Source organism: Heloderma suspectum, chromosome 5 (genome assembly GCF_057233095.1).
Source record: "Heloderma suspectum isolate Gila_16-S chromosome 5, 16-S_ref, whole genome shotgun sequence".
Taxonomy (NCBI): domain Eukaryota; kingdom Metazoa; phylum Chordata; class Lepidosauria; order Squamata; family Helodermatidae; genus Heloderma; species Heloderma suspectum.
Genome location: NC_139462.1, coordinates 8,980,193 through 8,994,149, shown reverse-complemented (window position 1 = coordinate 8,994,149; position 13,957 = coordinate 8,980,193). Strand labels below are relative to the sequence as shown.

Below are 13,957 nucleotides of genomic sequence, written 5' to 3'. Positions count from 1 at the left end.
GCAGGAGTTTTTCCATCCCTATCTGGAGATGACCCGGATTCCCATAATCCCTGACCATTGGCCATACTGACTGGGGCAGGTGAGAGCTGTAGTCCAAAACATCTGGAGGGCACGAAGTTGCCTATCCGTGTGCAAAACTGACAACATAAACTTGAGTGCTTTAGTCAGCAACCAAGTGCCAAAATTGGAATTAAGCAATATTTATTTATTAAATTTCTATACCACCCAATAGCTGACACTGTCTTGGCTCTGTCAGTTAGCTCATACCAAGATAAGCCAAGTACCTGCTTATTCAACCAGCCCGGGCACATTTATAAGTGTACAAGTCTGAAGAATTAGAAATAATGTTTTACTTGTTTATTTAATTGAATGCAATTTTATGTTTAATTTGTTCTCGTTAATACATCTACTTTTTCAGTTAAAGCAATGTAATGTCAGTCAACTGTTACTATTTCAACCATGTGTTACAACAGAAAATAATCTAATGTGTTCCAATCTGGGTACATTCTGAACTGGTATATTTCACCCCATGTTGCTCCCTTGGGTTTCTCAGCCAAGGTTCTGGACAGCTACATGTTGACCCCTTAGAGGATTTGGGTAGGCAGAGATTGTGAGCTGGCAGAGCAATTATTTGGTACCCCAGTCAGATTTCTCTCCCCCAAGATCCTTAAGAATCTTGCTGCTCTGTTAATTGCGCTTGAGGTGGCAGCAACTAATGTGCTGGAATATTTTAGAGTAGGTTAAGTCCTAGCTGGGGCAATCCCAAACCCATTTAAATGGGCTTACCTAGTAAGCCCTTCAGGTACCAGGTTAAGGAAAGGGATAAAGACTCTCTGAAGAACCACAGGGACAGGGTGCATCACAGCCAGAAACAGAGAAAAACCAAAATAACAAGCAAAGAAAAACTGACTTTTACTAGTTTAACACAAGGAGAAAGGTGGCGTGGTGTTGTTCCATTTTTATAATGAGGAAATGCAACACTGATGCATGTGCATCTCCCTCTCTCTGAATTAAGCAACAGCCCTCATTTTAATGTACAACAGCCTTAGAAGGAAGATGAAAATTAGGTCATTTTGAGATGCAAAACAATAAGCAGAACACCGAAATCAAACATCATTTCAAAGGAATGTCACCACAGTGGTACATTGCCAGAGCTGCTTGCCAAGCATGCCTGAGGTAAGAGTTCTTTAAATGTTGCCCTACAGGTAGTCCAGGAGGCCCTCAATGTCTCACTTTCCCAGGTAAATGGTGAATTTGCAGCAGGGGCTGGATTTCTTGAAAGCCCAGGTTCCTGCCATCCTTGCTCTTCTTCCTACTGGTGGGGTTGCTCCAGAGCCGAGTTGGGGCTGCTATGGTAATGTTCCCCCAGCCACAAGGCAGCCATGTATCTAAGTGTCAATCCCACACAGCTGGGTACTACATCACAATGACCCAGCCACAAACGGGAGGGGGAGTGGTTTTATGGGTTTCCCATGGGAATACCCATGTGATTAGCCCCACGTACATGGTGAGGCAAATCCCAGCTGTATGGAAACTGTTCACTGATAAGCAGTTCCCACATGGCTGGGAGAATGCTGAAAGGGCACTGGAGAATGTCAAGATTAAGAGCAGAGCCCATCAGAGACCTCTCCCACACAAGGAAAGTGTGAGTTGCAGCCAAACTGGTATTCCATGTCTTTCCCCCCAGCATGGCTCAAAGGGAGATGTCTTTTGAAATCTGCGGCTGGGAGAAGAGCTTGGAGGGCAGAGAACAATTTGGAGTGGAGGAGCTGCAGTCAGGGAATGGGTTACGCACTTCCTCCCCGCACTCACTGCTTCTCTGCCCCACATTCCCAAGTCCTGACCTTTTTCTCTTTTAATGGCATGGGGCTTCTATCTCTGAATGTGTGTGTCATGGGTACTTAGCCTCTTTGACTTCCAACAGAAGGAAGAACAGATCTAGCTGATTTTTCTTGCTTCAAGGCTACCTTGAGATACCACTGTTCCCCCACCTCCATCTGATGCTGCAAACACCATGTTGCTTGATATGGATTTTGGCCAAGGTTGCATCGCAACAGGGTGAGAAAGAAAGAATGGCTCCTGCCTACTTCTGAAATCTTAAAGGCATGGGAACCTGTTGCCATTTGGGAGATGGTGACCTACACTGACTCCAGGTTGGGTGAAAAAGAGTTCCTACAAGAGCCTTAAGCTGTGTAAGTGCATTTTCAATAGTCTATTTTGCATCACCCACCTCACTGTGTAGGATCTGTTGCCAGCATTGCTCGCTAAGAGATCCAGGAGATGGGGTATATAAAACTGGGAACTGGCAATTTTGGAACAAAACACCTCTGCTACAGAGGAGTCTCAGGGTAGAACTTGTTTCTTGTTTTTTAGTGGTTTCTTGTCTCGGTTTTATTTGCACACACTTTATTGAAAAGTATTGTGGTTTGCATACTGATCACAACATTGGGTTGGTTTGGATGTAATATTCTCAGCTTCATAAGCCATGGTTTATAAAGTTGTGAATAAGCATTAGGCCTGTGTGTCCCTTCCTCGTCCCTCCCCCTTCTCTCTTGGTAAATGGGCTTTGACACAGAGATCCTGCTTTGTTCTGGTGCCTTAATACTAGCTTACAGCCCTGACTTAATATCCTGGTTAGTAAGCCAACGTGAGCCCAGGGTTCTCAATTTCATATAACAGGGATTCTGGTTTAAACAAACCAGGATCTCCATACAAGGAGAGGGGTGAAGGAGGAGTACACGGGCCCAAGCACTTGGTCCTGGCTTCATAAATGAAGTAGGGAATATTACATCCAAACTGGCCTATTCTTATGGTGTTATGTATTGCAGGGGAGAGAGGCAAAGGAATGTGTATTCCTCTCTACTGTTTTCTGTGCTGCTGCTCTCCTTTTCTGCTGAGTTTCATTGCCCAACCACTTAGCATGACAGCTAAGGCAATGAAAGCAAAGGACGTTAAGGTGATATAAAAGCTCTCTCCTAGGGAAGCGTGTAACGGGAACTCCTTCCAGTCATCCTTGGTGAGCTGTTTTTTAGTCTTCATGAAGCACCAAATACATATCACTATTAAGGCTACAATAAAGATGCCTGCAGGGGGCAAAGAGAAACCATTAAAAAGGCATTTTATGGTAGAATCCCTCCTATAGAATCATAGAGTGGCTGTGACCAAAGCACCCAGTACGTCCACTGATTATCATGACGCTGGAGTGCGAGTGACCCAGACACAGAGACTGAGGGACCAATGGTGCTGACAGGAGGCACTGGGCCTGAGCACCACCATTGAACTGGAGACCCCTGAGTCTCAGACGCTGAGAATCCTGATCCCAGACCAGAGTCTCCAGCCCCTGTGTCCAGGTCCAGCAAGGGGCCAGCATACTTGCCCACAAAGGCCTCACACTCCGTGGAGCTGGACTGCCAATGTAGGCACGGTGCCCAGCATGAACTGGCGGAGTGATGAGGAGGTGGTAAGCTCTGGGCCTGGAGGCCGCTCCTTTAAGGCTTTGGGGGTGGAGCCTGAGAAGGGTAGTCAGGCTTGGAGAGCATAAAAGGGCTCTGTTGAGAAGAAGCTCTCTTCAGAACAAGGTGTCGTTGCCAAGGTGGCTGGAAAAAACCCTGCCCTGCCCCTAGGCAAGTGATATGCAAACTAGAATATTACCTGATAAAATGTGTAGGAAAGTGACAAAGGCCATTTGGAGCTTGCCTAGCATCTGTAATTCCACAAAATCCAAGAGGAAAGCTGCAAAGCCGGAGAACATGCTCAGGAAACAGATGGTAATCATCACTAGTGTGACATCCTCAGTGTCCTCATCGAAGAAAAAAAGCTTACCTGTTGCAATAGAAAGAAGACTAAATAGAAAGGAGACTAAATACATACCACAACAAATGACCAGCAATTGTGCATTCACTTTATACATTTTAAAGGAAAAAGTTTATATATTTTAAAGTGTGAAACATTTCAGCATAAAACCTCAGCTTCAGTCACAAATGAGAGTATGCTACAATACCACTTATAAACTGAGCCGAAACCAATCAGGAACAGACTAGAAACAAGCCTCAGAAGGGAACAATAATTAACAATCAGCACCTGTATTTAACAACCCATCGAGCTACATTCATAAACTTCATGGCTTGTTTCATCTCATCCTTCACATTGATATCAGTTTTCAATTGATCAATAAACATTGCCTCCTTAATCTTTTTCCTTTGGAAGCTCTGCTTTGGTGCCAGCACAGAGATCTTAATTGGAGCTGGACTGCTGGCGTGTTTCTCCCTCATATGAAGAAATCACAGTCAAGCACATATTTCATTATGTTGAGTATCAGCACCACATTGGGGACCCCAGGACCCCCCTAAGATCACAAGAGGATCAGACCAAAGATCTGTCTAGTTGAGAGTCCAGTGCCTTCAGGAAGCCCACAAGCAGAGCATGCTGGAAATAACCCTCTCCGACTGTTGCTCCCAAGCTACTGGTATCGAGTGGCACACTGCCTCTGAGCAAGGAGGACTGGCAGCCAGGGTCCTTGGCACTTTGGGATGCTTTTAACTGGAGATGTCAGGGACTGAACCTGGGCCTTCTGTCACAAGAATACGGCTCCTACCCTGAATATAAATTATTGGCTGGTTAAATTTGTCACTGAAGCCTTCATAGTTGAAATGCATCCGGCAATCGGCAAACAATAACATTGCTTTTAAACAGACTGATTATTATCTGATGTTGACATATTTTAATAGTCGCACAGTACTTTTTGTATATTATTTGTATGACTGTTATTTTGAAGTAATTCATCCTATGTTTATAGAGTTTTACATGATTGTATCCCTCATTGTAAATTTTTAGCCTTAATCATTTTAATCAACTTCAGGTATAAAATTTGCAAAGTTTTCCTGATCTCCTGTTCATTCTTAGTTAAGAGTAACCTCTGCTCTCTGTGAATGCAACATTCAGTGTCATCAGCTCTACTAATAGGGGAAAGAAATAATGTTCCTTCTGTGGTGAATACAATTTTTCCAAGATGTGTAATTTTGGGTTGGGTTACTTTCTGCCAATAAAACCTTCTGTAGCAAACAAATCTCAGTAAGTGGGAGTGGACCTTTTCCAAAGACTACATGACAGCAGTCTTGTCAGCAACAAAATATTCTAACCTCATGGCAAGTGTCTCTGTTGCTCCAGAGGGCAGGACTAGAACCAATGGTTGGAATTTGCAGGGAAGCAGATTTCGGCTAGATATTATGAGAAACTTCCCAACAGTGAAGGCTGTTTGGCAGTGGAAAGGACTGCCATGGGAGCTGGTGGGCTCTTCTTCCTAGAGGTGTTTAAGTAGAGACTGGATGGCCATTTGTCAGGGATGCTGCAGGTGTATCCAGAGCCCGTACTGAGCAGGGGATGGACTAGATGATCTCCAAGGCACCTTCCAGGTCTATGATTCTGTGACACATGAGACTTGTTTACACATAATAGTGTAGTGTCTGATGCTCTGTGGCTTAGAAATCACCTAGAGGTCATATAATTAGACACTGCAACATCATTTAACAGAGAAGTTCAAAATATGTATTTAAAGCTCGTGTTTCCCCAGAGGAGGCTAGGGTATGTAAGTAGTAGAAACATATAGTAAAAACACACGTCTATATTTTAAAAGGCCCTCTGTCCTAGTGGCTTGCCCTTGTCCATATGGAAAGGTCATCCATTACTTTCAAAACATACCTGGGTACAGAGTTTTGATGGCTGGTAGTGAGGTTTTGATTTTGCATAAGAAGAGCCCTGCTGAATCAGAACAAAGGTTCATCTAGGCCATAGACGGGGAACATGTGTCCCTCAAGATATTGTTGGACAGAAACTTCCATCATCCCTCACCATTGGCTATGCTGGCTAGGGCTGATGGGAGTTGCAGTCCAACAACAAAGTGGGGCTGCCTTTGAAGATGGTTCCGAAACTTCAGCTGGTGCAGAATGCAGCTGCCCAAGTATTGGTGGAGGCAAAGTGATTTGACCACTTAATGCCTATACTGCACTAGCTGCACTGGTTACCAGTATGTCTCTGAGCCCAATTTAAAGTGCTGGTTTTGATCTTTAAAGCCTTAAACGGATTGGGACCAAGTTACTTGAAGGACATATATCAGCCTGTCCGCACTTTAAGATCAGAAAGAGAGGCCCTTCTCATTTGCCCACCTGTGAGAGCAGTCAGGTGAGTGATCACATGTGAGAGGGCCTTCTCTGCAGTCGCCCCACACCTCTGGAACAAGTTGCCATCGGAGGTCTGCCATGATCTGTCATTGCAGGCTTTTAAGAAAGCCTTAAAAACATATTATTTTACCGTGGCCTTTTCTTGATATGATTGCTGTTGTTGCTGGTTTTATTGCTGGCTTTTATTGTTGCTTTTATTGCTATTTTATTGTGTTTACATTTTTACCACTGTGTTGCCCCGCCTTTGGGCATCACACACACACACCCATGGCTGGGGCAACACATTTGGCACAGTGAGCGGGGTGTCACCCTGCGTGGGGACCCCCCCCCCCGAGCTAAAGGTTAAGGTTGGTGCATGGAGCGGAGAGTTTTATGTAGAAAGTTTGAAACATGATCTGCAGAACAGGCAGGTCAGAAAGAACGAGAGAGAGAGAGAGACTTCTCTTCCCACACCCGGGGAAAAGGTATTAGCCCACCTTGGAGCTGTTACATATCAACAAAGTGTGATAAATCACAGCGGCCGAGGCTCTATATGTGCAAAGTGAGAAAATACAGCACCTAAGAGGGGAATCCCTCTTCGACCCGATTTCAGACTGGTTTCAAAGAATCGGGGGTGGTGGTGGTGGAAGCAAGTGGTTGCAATAATTCTGACTGTTATTGGCTGCTTAATAGCTTTGTGTGCTTGCTCATATGGCTGTTGCAATTTTAAAGTATACATTTCAGTAGATGTCAACCCCCTGGTGATCAAACGGCAGGGCAGACTGCAATTGGTCTTTGATCATCTGAGGGTGGAATGAATTGGCCCCAGGAGCGCAGCCAAGTCATTTGTAGTGTTAGAGAGGCCTAGAGATCCATAATGCTTGCTTAAGTTCCTTATTGTTGCAATTCCCTTGCTAGTAAGCCTCTGAGCATGTGAAGATGATTCAAAGGGCCAATAGCGCAGCCTAGCACATTCCATACTAATGAGTGAGAGTGTTATCAGGCTGTGCCTGAGAAGTGAAGCTATGTGTTTATGCTGAGCTGCAGGTGGCTGTGCTGAGAACCCAGTGCTGTTAGTCTACGCTGGGAATGAACGCGAGGGGCGCTTGCTAGTTTTGTGCTGCCTCACTGCTGACATGTATGGTATACAACCCATTTGACCCCATGGCTCTGGGTTCAGAGAAGCTGTCTGATCCAACCACTGGGTATGCCTGTGTGCTGTAAGTTACCCAATAAAGTCTCCTTGTAAGTAAACCTTTGAATCTGATGTATCTCTATCTTGGCACCTCTAAGCTAAGAGTTCAACGCCCACGGCCGGGGCAACACAATCACTTTTAATATCTGAACTGTTTTTATGTATTTTATTGCTGTGAGCCACCTTGGGAGGGCTTCTGCCCTGAAAGGCAGCCAAGAAATTAAAACTGCAAGAACAACTGCAGGGCCACCCCTTCCCCACACCTGATGTAGTCCAACATCCTGCTTCCCACAGTGGCCAACCCAATGCATCCAGGAAGTCTTACAAGAAGGGCTCTATTGCTTTGAATTGGGTGGACTTGGTCTAGAAAGGCAGCTTACAAATATTTAAATAAATAAATAAATAAATAAAATAAAATAAAGGTACAGTCCCACCCCAGGATTCAAACCAGCCACCCCTGGAACAGTGAGCAGAAGGGAACTGCTTAAGCGCTCTCCAGGCTGCAGTTCACAGGTACTTATTCTGGAGTGGTGGAATCAAGCCAGCCAGGGGCTGGAGCACACCTTCTCTGTTTGCTCTTGTGGCTGGCTGGTGCTGGCAATCCTTGGGTTCTAGCGCAAGGTGCAGGGCTTGCATAGGGAAGCCAGAACAATTCCCACAGCTGCTTCTGCTGCTGCCAATCCAGGCCCTCCTCCTTTGAATTCCTGGCTTTTAGCAAGCCTGAGGGGTTCATCACATGGAGCTTTTATCCTGCTATTGAGATGGCTCTGTCAAGGAAGTTTACGGGCTCTTTAGATGACACCGTTACCCTCCAGGGCGTCTCCTGCAATTTTCCCCAGCCTATCCCGTGTTTTCCCCAAACACAAAACGTGGTATTCTTTCCAGCCCACAGAACAGGAACGCCGTGACCTCCCCGTGAAATTCTTCAATAGCAGAAGAAACCGCTGCGTCTGCCTGTTGTGGGCGTTTGTTTTCAGTTGTTGGGGGAGTGGTCAGGAAAGAAGGCATTGAGTTTGGGCTGTGGGGCATGCAGGAGCAGATTTGACAGGCGCAAGGGCAAGAATTGCCCGCCAATTGCAACTCCTGCCTCCACTCAAGTCTTGCTGAGAAAGGACTTTCCTTGATTCCCAGGTGTCTGCCATGTAAATGCTTGAGCACATTTCTCAGTTGGAGGGAGATGAGGGTAAAATGCCTCCCTGCAATGAAGGGAGACACATCTGATCCCCCACCCCACCAAGCTCAGAAGCAACGTTCTCTGTTAATTCAGAGCACCCATTAAGATCAATGGGGCTTACTCCCAAGTAAGCATGCTGAGGGTTGCATAAAATCTTACATTGTATGTCTACTCAGAAGTAAGTCAGCCGTTTCCTGGGGGCTGCGAGAAAACAGTACAGCAGAAGTTAAGCTACGAAAATAAGAGCCCCCCCCCCCTTTGCACGCATGCCAGGGAGGAGGAAGGCACTTCAAACCAGATGTCTGCCATGTAAAGAAGCCCTTCCTAGTCTTGCAAAGAAACCGAAAGCAGGAAGCTCTGGATAGGATGTGGATTTTTTGCGGGGTTTTTTTCTTAATGTAGAGACACCCTGAGTCCCATGCTTCAAGTGAACTGAAGCTACTTCAATGGCTACTGAGGAACTATGCATGTGCATGCTGCCATTCCACAGGAGGCCTAGCGCATTACTGCAGTGCATATATCACAGAGATGAAGCATGCACATGAAGCATGCACATGAAGGATGCTTGATGTGTTTCTCCCATATGTTCCTGTCTGATTGCTAAGATCATCTTCAGAAGCCTTTTTCTGGGTGCTGCCACCCAGAATGGTATGATGAGTGTCTACCAGAGAAAAAGCCTTCTCCGTAGGAACCCCCCCACCCCCGCCTCTGAGGAGTGCCCTTCCCAGGGATATCTGCCTGGCCACCTTGACTGTACACGTTGAGATGCCAGATTAGGACCTTCTTCTTCCAGCAGGCATTTAATTTCTAATCTGGTGCTCTGATTATTAACTTTACTGCTGGCCCTTTATTATTTTTAATATTTTAATGTATCAATTGTATCTATTGTTTTGGCTGTTATTTTATTGTTTTGGTTTTTAAAAATTATTTTAACTGTCCTGAGGATATCTGCCAGTTGGGTGATATATAAATTGAATAAATAAATAATGTGAAAACTATACTACTGGCTTGAATTCAAGAACATCTTGGCACACCAGCTCTAATTTCCAGCTTTTACACAAGACCATTACGGCAATGGGGCCAGAGAAAAGAACAGATCCAATCTCTACCAAAGCCCTAGGGGATCTTGCCTTATGGCTAACAGGTGGGCTTTATCTCTATTTATAGTCCACCCCACTGGGGTACTTACCATTGGTGTAAGTAGCAAAGCAAAAATCAGCCCTTCCCTCAGTAGGATTTCATCTAAACCAGTTAAATTTCCCTACCTTTTCTCTAGGCAGAATTGTTTCATAATGCTTCCAACTTAGTGGATGTTTTCTGGGCTGCCTTTACACTAAAGAAAAAACCTGCAGTCCTCCTGTGGAGCCTTTCTGTGTTTACCGCAGACTCCCAGACAGCAACCAGGTGATTGCTGAGACAGGAAGTTTTTAATTTCCAAGGTTCCATGGAGATCAATGAAACTGTGCCATCTAGTGGCTGTTTTAATAGCGCAACAATCAGACTTAAATAGATAGTTCATTATTTCCGGATCTTTTTGAGATGGAATAACCAAAACATACCTCTGGATGTGCCCTGGAGGCTGACAACATCAGTGAGCAAACTTCCGTGAGTGAGCAATCTCCATAACAGGATAAAAGCTCTGTGTGAAGAAGCCCCCAATGTCACAAATCAACCTCGAAAGGGGCAGATATCTAACTAGCTAACTAACATCTCTTCATGCAAACTCCCCATTTGCCCTGTGGGTCCTCTTACGTGTTTCTGTGCTGATGGTGATGTTCTCTGAGATGTACACATCCATCTGGTGGGGCATTCCAAAGCTATAGGTCACCCAAGGTCTTGGCAGATAGTAATATGGGGATAAAGTCACTGAAACCCACTTGAGCAAGGAAATGGCCACACAAAGGCTTCCCAGGCTCAGAGCCTGCATCAAAGCTGCCAGTAGACTGTAGACGGTGGACAACGAGAGCTCATACAATTGCTCATGGATGGAGCGGGCATGCAGGCCTCTTGATGAAAACACAATATTAAGTAGCTGCGAAGACTGTGGTTGCACCTGCTGTACATGTGATGGGGTGACCTGTAATGAAGAAAAAGGATCAGACCAATACCTTCTATATGTGCTAGGCTGGCCATTTGCCTTTTTTTCCCTTCAGAGGATAGTCCTCATTTGAAGAGCTGCCAGAGGACAGTCCTCTGTTTTGAAGGCATCCTCTATATGAAGAATTGACCAGTCCAAACCCAGTTTAAAGAACCCCCAGAAGGAAGAGCAGCCGGACCTTGAAGTTGCCCATCAACAGCAGCAAAGAGCAGACTTAGCAAGGTACACAGGTCACCTGGTCATAGTCTTCTACACTATGGTGAGATGTACCAGGATCTCTTCTCAATCGTCTCAGAGTGCAGGACACGGAATAATGGGCTCAGGTTACAAGAATCCAGATAGATTCTGGATGAACATCAGGAAAAACTTCCTGTTACAGCAATACAACAGTGGAACCAACCAACTACCTAGGGAGGCGGTAGGCTCTCCCACCCTGGAGGCATTCAAGGTGAAGCTGGACAGTCATCTGTCAGGAATGCTTTGACTTCGATTCTTGCATTGAGCAGGGGGTTGGACTCCATGGTCTTATAGGCCTCTTCCAACCCTGCTATTCTATGATTCTACTGTATTTCTATTTAAATTATAATAATTATTTCTAAGTTTGCACCTATACCTATAAATTTGCATTTGGAAATTTTATACCAATCGGAGTCCTCTTTTGGTGCGATTCACAAGTGGCCACCATAATGCTGCCCCGCTTGGCTGTCAATTAGCTGGCTTCCTGTCCATTAGCTGACCACTGAAGGAGGCTCTTTTTCACTGTGGTCAAAGGTCTACTTCTCATGCTAAATCCCAACTGATCTTTTGGACCCCTATTTCTGTTATATACCATTAACTTTAAGAACCAGCCTCCCACCAAGCCTGTCCCACAACATTAGCCTTAGGCCTCCTGCTTTCCATTCCTCTTGTCCTGATTCTTCCTCAGGATCCTCATTTTGTAAGCAATTCTTATTTTTTTTCTCACACAACAAACGTTCCTTCCCCAGAACTATAATTCTTGTCTTCTCAAGACCCTTTCCCCCCAGTTCTAACAGCTGGCTTTAGTGCACTAGCTAGTCCTGCCACCTGCACTCTCAGGTCCTGCTGCCAGGTCTCCTGAGGTTCAGACGCACAGAAACTGGACCTACGGAGCCCAAGGGTGGCTTCTAGTGAGTTTGCGAGTGGCGCTTGGTCAGGAAGAGGGCAGTGTCTAATGGCACCCTCGCATGCACAAAACCTGGCAGTGTTTTGTAGTGCGGTTGGCAATGTGGTGACACAGACGCACACGGATAGATGATGGGTACATGGGGTGCTTGCTTGTGTGTGTGTGTGTGTGTGTGTGTGTGTATGGGTGGTGATCTGAGGTGAGAGAGAAAAAGAGATGGAGAGAAGCAGTTGGCTGGCAGAGAGGAGATGAGAAAACAAGTTTGCCTTCTGTAAAATAAGCCTCCATCGATGCAGAAAACTGTGGACTTAAAGGAGATGTTTTGTGTGTTGGGGTTGAGGCCCCACCTCCACCTTGCACCCAGTTTTTGGGGCAGGTTGCTTGTCCTTTGTGATTAGCCACACCCCATGGCAGCCATTTTGTGGTGGTGCCCAGGATAGTTTCTCAAATTTCCAAATGTGTCCTTAGACCCCCCCGAAAAAAGGACGGAGACCCTGTGGGTAAGAAGTGGAGGCTGATGGCCAAATGGTGGCACAAAAGGCAAATACTCAAGCGAGTTGTATAATGCTTTTAGTGCAGAACATTCGTCACGCAGCCATTTTCTTGGTCTATGGAACGCCGGTGAAGCAGAAAGAGGGGTCTTGAGGGAAATCGCTTGCTCCTTTGCCTCTGGGCCCTCACCCTGAGATTTTACTCCCTTGACTGGAGATCTCTAGATGGCCCCAGCCCTGAAGCCTCAGGCCAAATGTCGAAACCTGGCAACCTGTTGCTACGGCTCTCAATGCCCAGTTCTCCCACCAACACCCCCCCTCCCACCCTGCTCTATCCCCAGCCCGGCAGTGACACCAGCATTACATATCATATGCTCGGCCCACTGCCCCAAAGGAAGACCATTCCTCGTGCCAGCTGTAGCCTCATATTGGGCCTAACCTCGCTATGATGTCAAGCAGCCTCGCACTAGGCCTTTGTTGGCTCCTATCATTCCTTCGGCTTCAGACTTCACAGCTTAGCCCTTATATCAGCTCAGCCCAGACTTCAAAATGGGCTTGGCTTAGCCCGCCCCCCAAACCCCCTTCACGCACTGGGGCCTAAGGCCTGGCCTTCCACTATAACCCCCCCCCCCAATAATGCCACAGGCATTTCAGGCCCTACCCCTCGCGCCAAATCTCAACTGTAGCTCCTTAGCAGGTCTGCTCGCGTAGGCTGCATTCTTCAGCCCCAATCCCACCCCACACTTGCCTCAAGCCCCTTTGCATTATTTGCCCGTCTTTGCTCCTTCTTTGCCATAATTGGCTGCACACTTCCCTCCAGTGCCGTGTGTGTGGTGTAAATGCACGGAAGCGATAGCAGCCAGAGAACCTCTGTGACATGCTGTGCTGTTGAGGCAAGAGTAACTGTTCTAACTGGCATAGCCACCAACATTTATCATAGTAACATATACAAACTCTTCTTTTCAGCGTTGGGACACAGAGTTGCTTCTCAGAAGGCCAGTGGTATGAAGAAGCTGATTTCCCTGTGAATCTGTGGCTGACCCCTCCACCCCACCCATGGAATAATTATAGCAATCTTCAAATGTTCCCTCCCCTACCAACTATAGAACACATAGTCTTACAAGTAAATACTATAGTTTTGATGGAGTTGGTTATGTATTTGTTATGAGAAAGAGACATGTGGGGCAATCTACATTACAACTTTAAACTGGTTTCAAACATGTTTTTAGCGATTACGGCTACCAAATACAGGAATTCTGGGAATTGTAGCTCTAGGAAGAGGGGCCGCTTGGGCAGGGGACGGGGTCTCTAGCAAAGAATTCTCAGTACCCTCATGAAACTGCAGGATCCCTTTAGATAAACTGGTTTGAAACCAGTTTAAAGTTGTAATGTAGATCGTCCCACAGTCTACTACCAAATCTTTGACTTTCAAAAATCACATAGTTGACTCAGAAAACTAACATTTAGTCCAATTTCTGAACAAGAGAATACTGGTACTCAAGCTGCCTCATAGGGATATTTGACATACACACTTTATTAAGTTTATACTTTCAGCTATGCCCCAGGAACTAGGAAGACATACTGAGACAGTGGATATTGTGCTAATTAAGCAGACCAGTAGGTGAATTATGTATTTTGTGATAACCCAAAATCAGGGGTATTGTGAAGGGACAGAGATCCCTCCCGCAATTCTACATGCT

General features: G+C 45.8%; 1 protein-coding gene across 1 annotated transcript; it reads right to left on the bottom strand.

Annotated features, from left to right (window-relative positions):
• Positions 1-369: 369 nt before the first annotated feature.
• Positions 370-13,241, bottom strand: LOC146343572 (uncharacterized). The gene is made up of 4 exons (XM_084855311.1): positions 13,006-13,241; positions 10,277-10,601; positions 3,652-3,822; positions 370-3,083 (listed from the first exon to the last, which is right to left on the bottom strand). Exons 1-4 carry the CDS (start codon positions 13,186-13,188, stop codon positions 2,860-2,862), a joined length of 903 nt encoding a protein of 300 aa, XP_084711437.1. The 5' UTR covers positions 13,189-13,241; the 3' UTR covers positions 370-2,859.
• Positions 13,242-13,957: the final 716 nt, after the last annotated feature.